Source organism: Musa acuminata, chromosome BXJ2-8, assembly GCF_036884655.1.
Source record: "Musa acuminata AAA Group cultivar baxijiao chromosome BXJ2-8, Cavendish_Baxijiao_AAA, whole genome shotgun sequence".
Lineage (NCBI taxonomy): Eukaryota > Viridiplantae > Streptophyta > Magnoliopsida > Zingiberales > Musaceae > Musa > Musa acuminata.
In genome coordinates this window covers 15,513,322-15,527,177 of record NC_088345.1, presented here as the reverse complement: position 1 = coordinate 15,527,177, position 13,856 = coordinate 15,513,322, and the positions used below count along the sequence as shown (strand labels likewise).

Below are 13,856 nucleotides of genomic sequence, written 5' to 3'. Positions count from 1 at the left end.
TCTCATATGATTTTATCGTCTAAAGAAGAAAATTATCATAATGAATCTATGAATCTCTTGGACTATGTAAAAGATTTTGATGATTTTACATGATGATTTTGGATTTCTTTTCATATGATTCGTTTTAATAATAAGATGATATATCTAATCGAATCATTTTTTAAAATTTATAACTTGAGATTTCTTATGCATGAATCAAGATCTCCTTATTTCTTTTATCCATTTATAAAAAGAAGAGGTTTGATGAAATAAATCATATCTTGTGGCATTCATGATTTGATATTATTATCTTTCATGACATGATGTGTAAATTCCTTTATATTTATGGTTGTAAACGTCATGTTATAAGTAGAGTATTGATGTAAAAATTATATTCTTCCACTCTATTTCTTCCTTGATTACAATAAAGGGGAGAAAGAAAATTACTAGTTTGAATGTTAAATTTAGCCAAATTGCAAAAGATGCATAAACTCTCCTTATACAATCTTCTTTTTGAATCAAGATTGTTTTTCCTATCATGCTTTCTTGTCAAAAATGATATATGATCTTTTGACATTCATTTTTGTTGTTTACCTTTATCATGCTTTGAAAATTGTTATAAAGGAAAAAGAATTACAACATTGTTTTCTTCCCTTCTTTTTGACATTGACAAAGGGGGAGAAATATCACTAGCTCATCTTGCAAAATTTAGAAACTTGCACTTTGCAAAAGAAATAAAACTGCTAGCTTAAACATTGCAAAGGAAGCAAAAATTTGCAAGCTTGCAAATTGCATGGAGAAAGAAGTGCTATCTTGCTTATCTCATGAAGCAAAACATGCTAACTTGCACATTTAGCAAAATTTACAAATTTATATATTTCAAGAAGTAAGAGTTACATTCTTGAATATCTCAAAATTGCTAGCTTGCATATTCTAAAATGTTGTAAAATTATTGCTAGCTTTCATGATGATAAAACTAAAGATTATGCTTTGTATGTGATGATTTGAACTAATATCCAAACACTTGAAAGTTATATTTCTCCTTTTTGTTGATAACAAAGTGAGAGAAGTATGATCATATTATACATGATGATGTGTTGCAAATATTCATGATGAAATTTGTAATGACTTGAATTCAGCTTGAATTCAAGGTTCTACCAATATGCCATATTGATAGGGGGAGTTAAGGTTAACTCCATTATCAATTGGTTGCCATCATAAAAAAAGGGGAGATTGTTGAATCTCGTATTTTGATGATGAAACCAATTGATATATGTTTCTGATTTGATCTACATTTTAAGTGACGTAGGATGATTCGATCAGGGAGAGAAACTTAAAGCAGGAAGAATTATGTTGGGCCGGAGAAACATGTCAGAAGATTGGACGTCATGATGAATGATCGGTCGACATATCGATAGAAGGCTTCAGGCTATGGATTCGAGCATCGGGCCACGAAGAGCGGATATTGTGCCAAGGATATTAGAGTTGCGGGGGTCAACTGGCCAATTGGGCAATAGGCCGCAAGAAAGGACGATACGCCGAAGAATCAAATGAAGCATCGATGGACCAATGACATGCCAGACAATATGATCCATGCTTAGTATTAATTGTCTAGATCAAAGTATGTTTTACGTATGCAGGATTAACTACGATAGTAAGGCATAAATCAAAATGAAGTCCCAGAGTCAAGAACACGATTTCGTTGGGAGTTCGAGTGTTCATCGGAAGTCCGAGAGTTTGTCGAAAGTCTAGACATTCATTGGAAGTTCTACCAGAACCAACCAAGAAGTCCAGGAGCTTGTTAAAGAAGCTTGTCGGAACTCGCCAAGAAGATCATCGTGAAGTCCAGGAGCTTATCGGAAGTCCATTGAAACATTGCCGAGAGATCATTGGAAGCTCGCCAGAAAAAACTAGACTTATGGACTTTATTTAGCTTAGTAAATGTCTTAGATTTTATAGTTAGCACGTAATTAAGATTGGAATTGGGCCAACCCAATTATGGGCCAATTAGGCCCATGTAAGGACTGTGTTGGGCCCAATGAAAGGTCCAAACAATGACCCAAGAAGTGGCACTATCATGGCATAATCTCCGAGACTATGTCAGGCGATGGTATGGCCTAGTGGTAGGGAGCCAAGCGATGGTACTACTAGACTAGGCAGTGGTTCTGCCCAGTGTAGTGTTAGTGTCAGATTGACATTGGCGGTGGTATCGCCCAAACCCAGGAAACCCGGGATAAGATGTTTTTAGGTTCCAAGTTTGAATCAACTTGAGGCCTATAAATATCCCTCTCATCACTAGTTAATATATACAAGACTTGAGAGTAAAAATAGAAAGAAACATTGTTACAATCTTATGTGAACTCCTCTCAAAAGTTCTAAGTGTTAGAATAGTTTGAGAGAGGAGTAAGTGGGGGTGTAAGGGTTATCTCCTAAACCCAATAAAAGGAGAATCAAGTTGTAAAAGGTGGTTGGCCTTCGCCTATTGAAGGAAGACCGTTAGTAGATGCCGGTGGCCTCAACGAAAGAGGAATCGATGGAGTGGATGTAGGTCACGACGATCGAACCACTATAAAAATCTAGTTTGCCTTTACTTTGAGCAATTTACTTTAAACTGCAAACTACCTTCTCATTACTTGCTACGCTCTTCCATACGCTTTCAATCTAAGCATATTTTCGGAATCAGTTTTCAACATATGAAGAATTTTTAGAACCGACGTTTTTACCACTGCACTAATTCACCCCCCCCCCCCCTCTCTTAGTGTCAACTCTTTTCCTAACAATAAGAAGCTTGGATTAGGGAGAGATAATTAAAGCGGGAAGAATCATGTTGGACCAGAGAAAAACATGTTAGAAGATTGGACGTCCGATATGTCGACAAAAGGCTTCGGCCATTTAGCTAAGAAGAGCGAAAATTACATCAAGGAAATTGGAGTTACAGAGGTCAACTAGCCGATTGGGCAATAGGTCACGAGAGAGGATGATACGACGAAGAATCAGACAAAGCATTGATGAACCAATAACATGTCATACAATATTTGATTCAAGCTTTGTAATAATTGTCTACATTGAAGTAGGTTTTAAGTGTGCAGGATTAACTACGATAGTGATCAAGGCATAAAGCAAAATGAAGTCCTAGAGTCAAGAACGAGATTTCGTTGGGAGTTTGAGAGTTCATCGAAACTCCGAACGTTTGTCAAAAGTTCTATCAAAATTTACCGAGAAGTCTAGGAGCTTGCCAAAGAAGCTCATTAGAACTCGCTAGGAAGATTACCATGAAGTTTAAGAGCTTACCGGGAGTCCACTGGAACATTGTCGAGAGATCATCGGAAGTTCGCCGGAAGCTCGCTAGAAGAAACCTAGACTTACCGGACTTATTTTGCTTAGTGTATGCCTTAAATTTTGAAGTTAGCATATAATTGGTTGGAATTGGGCCAACTTAATTAGGAGCCAATTGGGCCTAAGTTTGAGCTATGTTGGGCTAGTGAAAAATGCCTAAATAGTGACCCAACAAGTGGAACCGTCGTGACACAGTCTCCGAGACTATGTCAAGCAGTGGTACTGCCCAGACATAGTCTTCGAGAGACTATCAGGTGGTGGTACCACCTAGTTGCAGGGTGTCCGGTGGTGGTACCACTAAACTGGGTGGTGGTACCGCCCGTACCCCGAAATCTTGAGGATTTAAATTTTGGCTCCAAGATTTGAAGTCATTTGGGGTCTATAAATACCCTAAATATTCCTGCATGGAGTAGCAAGAAAAGTGAACAAAAACTCTATGTTTCTAGAGTTGAAAACCCTTGTAAAGTGTAGAGTCTCTCCTCCTAAAGTTTAGAGACCATTCTAAGGGAGAGTGTGAGGGAAGCTTTGTAAAAATGGGGTGTAAAGGTTCTCTCCTGAACCTGTCAAAAGGAGAATCGAATTGTAAGGGTAGTTGATCTTCGCTCATTGAAGGATGATCGTTAGTGGATGTTGGTGGCCTTGACGGAAAAGGAATTGACGGAGTGGATGTAGGTCACGACGATTGAGCCACTATAAAACTCGGTTTACATTTTCATTCTTACAATTTATCTTTACTACAAACTACCTTACATGCTTACTGCTTTCACTACACTTACGAACGAGATTTGAAGTTATCTTTCCGATAATGGTTTTATCGATCGAAAAGTTTTTCAAACTAGTGATTTTATCGTCTGCACTAATTCCCCCCCCTCCCCCCCCCCTCTTAGTGTCGACTCGATCCTAATAGTTTGTATCAGAGTTACGTTCTTTCTCGTTTGGTTTAACAATCAAGAGAAATGACTCTTTTCGAATTTCAAGAGGCACTTTCTATCATTCGTCTATCATTCGCCCTCTTATGTTTAATGAGACGGATTACATACATTAAAAAACTTAAATAAGAATTTTCTTATTTTTTAAGGATTAAAAAATAATAAATCAAAACCAAAGTCAATTTTCAAAGTGACGTAAATTGTAGCCCCATTAACAAGTAAAAACAAAAATATTGATGTTGTGAAAGGATCTCATAGAGGCACATGCTCATGCTGAGTTAAAGATTGACAAATACAGAAAGACTATCTATCTTTTTCCATCTTTTTAGAATCATCAATCATATCAATATTCATGAGGTCATCAAAGCTTATAGAGGTTGTCACTGCGATGAGACTGTCCATCTATGTGTCTGCCATTGTTACTTATAGCAGAGCTAGAAACCGTTGGTGGTTCAGTAGGCACACAAGTCACTAGCATGAAAAGCCCAATGTCATGTGCATCTGACACAAAAGCAGCGGAAGTGATCTCCGTTGACATAGATGATGTAAAAGCCAATATCTCCTTTTGGGACTTAATGAGTTATGTGTTGATTATAATTCCTAATAGCATGATCAAAGATTTGACATTTTGAACACCTTATTGACTTCTAGCCATACTCCAACTTGATCATGCTATTAGGAATTATAATCAACACATAAGTTCCTTAGAATTAATAAGTTGGTCCAAAAATAAAGATTTTTCAATGCGTCTAACAACAATACTAAGAAACAAGTTCACAGAAGATTTTTTTATTATTCTAATCTCTATCAAAATCATCCACCATATTGATGTACACATATATATTTTTGAAAGATAATTATTTACTTTTATCAAAAGTAAAACAGAAACTTCGAAAAGGAAGAAAAACCCTAAAGGAGAGCAGAAGAACTGTAAAGAGGAACATAAAAGGGAAACAATGAACATAATAATGAATAAAACAAATATAAATATTTAGTATATTAAACAAACTTATATTTTTAATTAAAGTATATAAATAAAAAATGATACAGTGAAATTTTAAATATTTGGACCGATTTATTGTTCTTTGACGTGAAAAATATGCTGAATTTTCACTTCAAAGAACAATAAAAATAATAAGAACCAACAAAACACAGCTGAAGTCTCCGTTGACTCGACCGGTTTCGGCGTGCCGAAACAACTGGCAGTGCACCGTTTCGTGTTTACATTCCGAGACGGCATGGAGCAGCAAAATATCCATTCCAAGAAGAGGATATGATGATTCGAGGCGTTGCAGTGCTGCCGCGGAGCCCCTCTTCCCCTTCCCCTCTCCCACCCATCGTCTTCTTCTCCTCCTCGCTCTCCTTTCCAAATGCCACAGTCACCCGCTGCTCCCTCGCTCCGCCGGTTGCAGTCGACGCCTCGGCCTCCGGCGGTGGGGCCGGCGACGACCTGCTGTCGGCGAGGGAGAGGAGGCAGCTGAGGAACGAGAGGAGGGAGAGCAGGGCCGGTGGGGTCGGCTGGCGGGAGGAGGTGGAGGAGCGTCTCCTCCACAGGCCCAAGAACCAGAGGAAGAAAGCGGCCTCCTGGACCGAGGAGCTCAACCTCGACAACCTCGCCCGGCTCGGCCCCCAGTGGTGGGTCGTCCGCGTCTCCCGCGTCACCGGCCATGAGATCGCCGACCGCCTCGCCCGCTCCCTCGCTAGGAACTACCCCACCGTAGAGTTCAAGGTCCTTATCTCACCCCTTTCTTCTCCTTGAAATGTTTTCCCTTATTTATTGCATACTTAGGTTGACACTTTAGATAGTTGATATAAAATTATCAATCAGCCACCAATTTAAGGACTTAAAAGAAGGATTTTGGTTATCCTTGTCATGCGTGAACTAGGAGAATTGTAGAAAGCAAATTTGTTTTAGTTTTCTGAACACTAAAACATAGAATTATTTTCTGGCTGATAAACTGAGGTGCATGCATATTCATATAATTTTTTTGTTGAACTTAATTCTTTGACTTGTGATGATGTAGGATGAAAGTAACGAGATAAGATTGCATACAACATGCCTTAGAGAACAGATCTAAAATCCATCAACGAAAAGAAAGTAAAAAAGTTTTATTTAAGATAAAACATTCTTACAATTAGATGACATATCATTTTATAGGCTCATGCAACTTGAAAAGATACGCTCTAACTTAAAACATAACTATATCCTGAAAAATAAAATCTAAAAAGCATTTTAAAACAAGGAAAATGAAATTATACTTATTTGCCAAAAAAATCATAAATAAGACAAAAAAACTAAGTATCCTTGATTTGGTATTGAAAGACATGCTATGCTAGATACCTCCACTTAGAAAAAACTGATTCTTGAGGTCACTGGTTGAACTTGTAATATTCTACTTTATAAAAACAAATATTTGAATGACAAAACAATTTAATTTGTTTTCTCAAAGGAAATTTTATATGTTTTTAACATAAAAATTATTTTCTCTGATATCATTGGGATACAATCAATATCTTCAATTTACTAAAGCTAAACTCTGATCACATCTTCATAATTTCTACCTTGAATTTGATTCAAATAATTGTCGAACTTTTTAGGTATAACTTCAACAAGAGATCTAAATGCACCTTTGCTATAAGGATGAACCTAGTTTGTTGTCTTTCCCCTTTGTTGCTTCAAATTTTGTTTCTTATAAGATTTATATCAAATGAGTACTAGTCATTGTCACGATAGAAAATTAATCCTTAAGATTTCTTTTCTTTAAACCATACTTTAGCACAATCTTTCCCTTCCTTCCTTTGTTCTCTAGCACTCTCTCCCACCAAGTTAAAGCTCTATCTTTCAATCTATGAAAATTGATTTTGTGAACCATTCTAAAGTAGCTTTATATTAAAATATTCATAAAATTTGGGTAGATTTACATCAAATCAAAATCCTTCTAGTTCCGATTGGCATTTCATCGAACACATTTGCCAAGAGCAACACTAGCTTTGATCACATACCATATTACCAATTAATTTCATCATTTTTGTCTAATTTCTGTATATTATGGTACCTATTTGGTTTATACGAAGAGGTTAGACAACAGGGTGGTTAAGAGTGATACCTTTAGCACATCCATCAATGTTGATTCGTGCCAACCCAAACGACATCAACCTTATAATTTATGTTCCCAAATGATTATTCAATTCTATCTAATTAGTACTTGAATCACAACTTACCAAAAGAAAGTACTTGAATCACTCCCCTATAAATTGAGACATCATGGACAATAATCCAGATAATGTGCACCCATGATCATTCTTAATAGGATGGTTCTAGCTTAATCATGAGTGCCATCAAAACATTCAAACTCCTACTGTGATAACACCTGGCATTGATTGGAAACAATAAACATAATTTCACATTGAAAACCCTAGAAAATAGATCTAAAATCCATTGAAGAAAAGAAAGCAAAAAGTTTGATTAAACTTGAACCATGCTTGCAATGAGATGAAATGCTTTTTTATGAGTTACATATTTTTCTTTGAAAGTAAGAGAATACCCTAGAATATTCTAATTTAAACACTTATATATCATAATCTAAAAATCATTTAAAATAAGAGAACATTTATATATGACTTATTTGACAGCAACTGGACATTAATATTGTTATGGTAGTCATGGCAATTCTTGACCTGAACCTGCTTGAAACAAGTTTGTTTGACTTCATTTATTTTATACTTTAGGTTTGTTGAACACCAAAATCAATTGAATAAAAGCCATCTAAACCTGACTTCTCAGAGTGAGTTTTATACAACTGTTCAGTAAAATATCTGAATAAGATTGGATGTTTGGAAGAATATAACTTAGTGAGTAAAGATTTTAAAATTGAGATTCATGTTTCATATGTTCTCTAGTATCTCTAGCATGGATGGTCTCAATATCAGATGAAGCTTGGTCAATCTTCATCATTTTTTCTCAATGGACAATCGCTCTCAACTTCAATCTTGTTGCTTTTAAATGTTCTGTATCTCTACTATCTCTACCATGGATGGTCTTAGTGTCAGATGAAACTTGGTCAGTTTTCATTTATATCTTCTCATAGGCAATCTCTCTTCAATCCAAGAAATTAGACTCTTGGGCAATGACACCATGCCGTCATTGTTGTGACTGCTGAATTCTCATGCTGCTTTCTTATCTTTGCCAAGCATTGTGTTGCATTTTGATATCATATCTATTACTCAAGTTCTTAACTTGAATAGATTTGGTGCAAGCTGTGATTCTATAACCTGATCATAAGTAGGTTAGGTTGGAGTTGAGAAAATTTATGTGGACCCGAGACCACTAATCAACCCTCGCTCCCACTGTCATGGAATTGCTAGCTTTACTGATGGTAGGTTTGATACGTGCTTAAAAGTGTTTATGTCATCAAAGGCAAATTGCATGAACATGTACATTTTGGCTAAACTGTAAAACAGTAAATGGATTCTAGTCATTGAACAATCTTGATATAACAGGATCAGCTTAACTGCTTCTCCTATCCACTTCCTACTTGTAAATTTTTGGTCAGATACAGTCACTAATTTCCTTGGGCACATAGAACACCACATTGCAATCATGTCTGCATTTTATACAATTCCACAAATAATGATTGAAACTTAGTTCAGTCAGTTTTGATCATTGTCATGAATTTCACATTTTCAGATGTTGGATCAAGGACATTTAGTACTGAACTGTGATCTTCATGTGGTGCGACTTGTTGCTTTATTTGATATCAAGCTTTATTGTTCCATTCGTCTTTTGTTTTCTTGTAGTCATTTTTTAAAATTTTGTGATGCTTCCATATTGCTGACAACAAGTCTAGTAAATGATGAAATTGCCTTGATTTAATTTGCGACTATACAAAATTTTCTGCAGGTTTATTATCCATCTGTTCGAGAGCAAAGGAAACTAAAAAATGGTTCTGACTCTGTGAAACTTAAGCCCCTTTTTCCTGGTTGTGTCTTCCTAAATTGTGTTTTGAACAAGGAGATTCATGACTTTATCAGAGAAATTGATGGCATTGGAGGCTTTGTAGGGTCCAAAGTTGGAAATACGTATGTTGAATCATTCCTATCAAAAGTTTATACTTGAAATAGTATTACATGATCTCTGTTTATTCATGTCATGGATAGTAGGAACATAATGATAAAGTGAGTGACTTTTTGGTTTGCTTTGTATATTGTTTTTGACTAATTCAGTTTTGCATATATGTTTGATAATGAGTCCTTGAGGGCTTTGTAATCATGGCACATATTTTATTTGCCTTCCTAAGTTGTGCTTATTCATCACCTTATGTTGAAAACATGCTGTATTTTGATCATAGACACCTAAAGCTTGCCACATCAATTCAGAAGTCACTTACTATCCTATCACATGATAAGTTTATGATACCTCAATTGTATATCTAAACCACATTGCTTTTAATTTGTATTTTAATTTTTCTTTGTTCTGCATTTTCTTGTATTAATTTATGTTTGCTTTGTACACTCATGAACTGCAAATGCCTATATCTTCAATTGTCAACCAAGTACTAGTCATCAAGTCAAATTTGCAAAGCCTTCTCTTTATTGACATGAAAGTAGCACCTTTTTCGTTCCTGTGATCTTTAAAAGCAACAGTTTCTTACCAAGAATGAAAAGGAGAATATTGCATATCTTGTTTAGACCGTACTAGCTTCAAGACTTGATTATATTTTGAATAATCCTCCATGTTATGTGAGTTAACACAGTTGTGCTAGTATGTATCAGGTGGTATGCCTGATTGGTATTTATCCTCATATAATACAAATATTGATAAATTATAGATCAAGTAGTGGCATACCATGATACTCACCACTTACTGATATTTAACTATTTTGTAATAATTTTTATTCCATAGCAACTTGTATCAGTATCATATCAACTAACTATTACCAGTCTACGGAGTTCCCGTACCAAACTAACGTGCTTAGTTACAAATTTGATGCACTAATAATATTAAGCAATCAGAGTTCTGACCCTCTAAATTCTATTCCTATGATCAATCAGATACTGAACCACTGCATAATGAATTATTGTGCTTAAGCTTCAAATTCAGCTACCTTTTGTACCAAATACCAAATGCCACTAGATATTTTGTGCTTTCCTGCCTAATAGATGAGTGGAATGATCTTTCTATTTCTGTTGTTCATTATAGGTGGAACTTGTAGCTCACAAAAAGAGAACCATGTACAAAAAGGATCCTAAACATATGTACTTGTGAAGTTATTGATCAAAGACGGGAATAGATAGTCAGCATACTGCTCTATCTTTAAGTATCTAATTACTAAATGTGGAAATAAACTAGATCATGGCTTCAATGTTTATGTCCTCAAAGTTGCAAGGTGACGTGATCAGTTCTTGTTTCTATAAGGTTATTGCTATTTTAACTGCTTGGAATTGATAGGAAGCTAGGTGAGGTCACAAAGAGAGTTCAGATATACTGATAACATGTTTTCCATATAAATGATCTTTTCTCTTCTTTTTTTGTGAGAAATCATGTCGATAATATTTGTTCTATCTTTCCCAGCAAAAGGCAGATAAACAAACCAAAACCTGTTCCAATGGAGGAGATGGAAGCAATATTTCAACAAGCTAAAAAAGAGCAAGATAATGCTGTCAAACAATCCAAAGATCAACAGCAGCAGAATGTTCTGAATGGCTCTGTAGATAGCATAAAATCTGCCACAAAGACTAAGCCTAGCAACTCAAAGAAAGGTTCAAGGTATTCTGAAAGTAGCTTGGTGCATTTAGAGGATCATAAATCTCTTGCACCAGGTTCTAATGTTCGCATTTTGTCTGGGCCGTTCTCTGAATTTACTGGCTGCATCAAGGAGGTGAATCTTGGAAGTGGAAAGGTATGTGCCTGTGTGGATGATTACATGTCCACACTAAATTTACCGTACCAAGTAAACTGCCTGTTCCATTATGACCTTAACAAGAGTAAAATAAGCTAATGCCACAAACAAAAGGAAAAGGTAACAAGGGCCATTTTTCTGTATGTTTGTTTATTTTTACTGCAGTACTCTTACTTTTGTGAGGGAACTTTGACAGCATATGACATATTCTAATCCTTCATGCAGGTTACTGTTAGCTTGCAGTTGTTTGGCAAAGATAACTATGTGGATCTGGCGATTGACCAAATTGTTTTAGAAGCTTCATGAGGTTGGAATTGGACCTTTGCTGTTGGTCCTTCATAGTTACCTCTTTTTGACTTCTTCTCAGGGTATTATTTTTTGAATTAATGGATGAGCAAAGCATTATAAATATCTTAGTTGTATTGGCAAATATTTGCATTTTTTGTTTAATTTATGTTGTGATTACACATCCCATAAATCTAGGAACTCAAGCAGAGTAACTTTGACGTCAAATACTCAGCAAGTAGATCCCTACAATGTGGACCTAAGGCAAATGTAATCCTTCTTGCTCGCAATAAACTGTTTCTGCACAATGTTTGTTTATATGTCATGATAACTTTGTAGATGAATAAACTCTCATTTCCATTTATTTCTCTCTCGATGCTATTTTTGCTATTCTTACAATTTAAATACATATGTGGATCCGAATTCCTTATTTCCTTCATGCTTTTCCTAGTTCTCATTGCAAGAATTTTGTGAAGTATTTACTTTTGATGGTTCTTTTCTTTCTATTAACACGAAAGATTAGTTAACAAATATTTTTTCTAAACTACTAAGTGAGAAACAGTTTGATTTTATTAGAAGAGAAGTTTGATTTTATTAGAAGTGAATTATGTATATTGAATCTTTTAAATGTATGAATCAAGATCTTTTACTATATGTTCTTGTATGATTCTTTCTTCTTACTTAAGAGGAGATTTATCCAAATGAATCATGATTTTTCATTTGAATTCTTGATATTCATGACTTGATATTTATTTTGTATGAATGAAGAATTTTTACTTGATATTTATTTTGTATGAATTAAGAATTTTTACTATTCGTTCTCTTATAATTTTATTTTTTTTGCTAATGACTAAGAAAGGGATAAACAAGTTTATCATAACCTTTCAAAATGGTATATAAATAGGCAAAGTTTAGTTAAAACTTTGTCATCAATTGATTATCATCATAAAAAAAGGGGAGATTATTTAATCTCATATTTTGATGATGAAATCAATTGAAAAATTTATGGACTAATATGCTTTTGAGATAAGTGATGTAGGATTTTGATAATAAAATCAATTGATGAGTTTACAAACTAATATTCTTTTGAGATAAGTGACACAAGAAATACTTCAATCACAGACTCGAACAATCAAAGAGTAAATTGTTGAAGTAGGAGAATTAAACATTGTGCCGGGAAAAGTATTATATCGGAAATTAAACGTTAAGCCGAAGGATTGGTCGACGTGTTGAAGATACTTCTTGCTGTAAGTTCGGGCATTATGCCGGAAGGATCGAGTATTGCACAAAAAGATTGGATGTTGTGCGAAAGTTGATATGCTAATAAATCAGGCGATATGCCAAAGGGAAGGATGATATGTCGAAGGTTTGAACAAAGTATCGAAAGATCGGACGACATACCAGAATGGCGTACAATGTGCTGAAAGCTTCATAATTATGCTAGATACGTGGTTGGATTATTAAAATCTTGATCGAGGTCTTTTTAGATCAAATTAAGTTGGTATTAGGTTGAAACCATGTCAACTTGTCAAGGAATCCATTGGGCTTGAACATGGGTCGAATTAGGCTTGTTATAAGGCCAAATCAGTGATCTAAAGTAGGCCTAGGTGGTGATCACGCTAGGCCCAAGCGGTAGTATCGCTTAAGTCAGCTGAAAAGCATTATTTGTACTTTTTCGATAATTTTGTCAGTAGTACTACCCATGCTGACGGTAGTACCGCCCAGGGTGATGATAGTACTACCTAGGCCGATGGTAGTACTGATATAGCCTTGATTCGTGGCCTTGTTATAGCAGTACTATCGCCCGGTGCCGGTGGTAGTATATTTAGTATCCCAAAATTTCGGGGATTTAAATTTTTTGCTTTATTCTTGAAGTCTTTTGAGGTCTATAAATACCCCACTTATGCTTATTTGATGGAGTACAAATGTTTTAGCACAAAAGTGTTGCAAACTCTCTCTTTGAGAAGTGTACGAGTCCCTTCCTCCTTTTTTAGTTTAGAGGTGATTCTAAGTTGTAGGAGGTGAGAGATCTTATAAAAGAAAGAGTGTGAAGATTCTCTCCTAAGCCTATTAAAAGGAGAAAAGCTGTAACAATGATAGTTTGATATTTGTCTATTGGAAAGAAGATCGATAATGAAAGCCGGTGGCCTCGAGGGAAGAGGAATCAGGAGTAGACGTAGGTCGGGAAGACCGAACTACTATAAATTTGTTTGCATCCCTTCTCTTGCCTTTGTTTTGTTATTACTTATTGATTTACTTCACTCGCTATCCTTACTTGCACTTTTGGTTAAATGTATTTCCCATACGGATTTATCGATCTAACATTAAAATCGTATAAAATTACTATAACACTAATTCACCCTCCTCTTATTGTCATTACGATCCTAACATCCCTCTCTATTTTGCCTACTTTTCTTATTTACTATAT

The 13,856-nt window shown here is 35.5% G+C and overlaps 1 protein-coding gene across 1 annotated transcript; it reads left to right on the top strand.

The window, feature by feature from the left end:
• The first annotated feature begins 5,435 nt into the window (after positions 1-5,435).
• LOC103999929 (uncharacterized) lies at positions 5,436-11,748 on the top strand. Its single transcript, XM_009421832.3, has 4 exons — positions 5,436-5,973; positions 9,145-9,323; positions 10,816-11,143; positions 11,369-11,748. Exons 1-4 carry the CDS (start codon positions 5,518-5,520, stop codon positions 11,447-11,449), a joined length of 1,044 nt encoding a protein of 347 aa, XP_009420107.2. The 5' UTR covers positions 5,436-5,517; the 3' UTR covers positions 11,450-11,748.
• Positions 11,749-13,856: the final 2,108 nt, after the last annotated feature.

Coding starts and splice junctions, on each gene's coding strand:
- LOC103999929 (XM_009421832.3), top strand. CDS start 5,518: ATGATGATTCGAGGCGTTGCAGTGCTGCCGCGGAGCCCCTCTTCCCCT. Junction 5,974..9,144: donor ACCCCACCGTAGAGTTCAAG/GTCCTTATCTCA, acceptor AATTTTCTGCAG/GTTTATTATCCATCTGTTCG. Junction 9,324..10,815: donor GGGTCCAAAGTTGGAAATAC/GTATGTTGAATC, acceptor TATCTTTCCCAG/CAAAAGGCAGATAAACAAAC.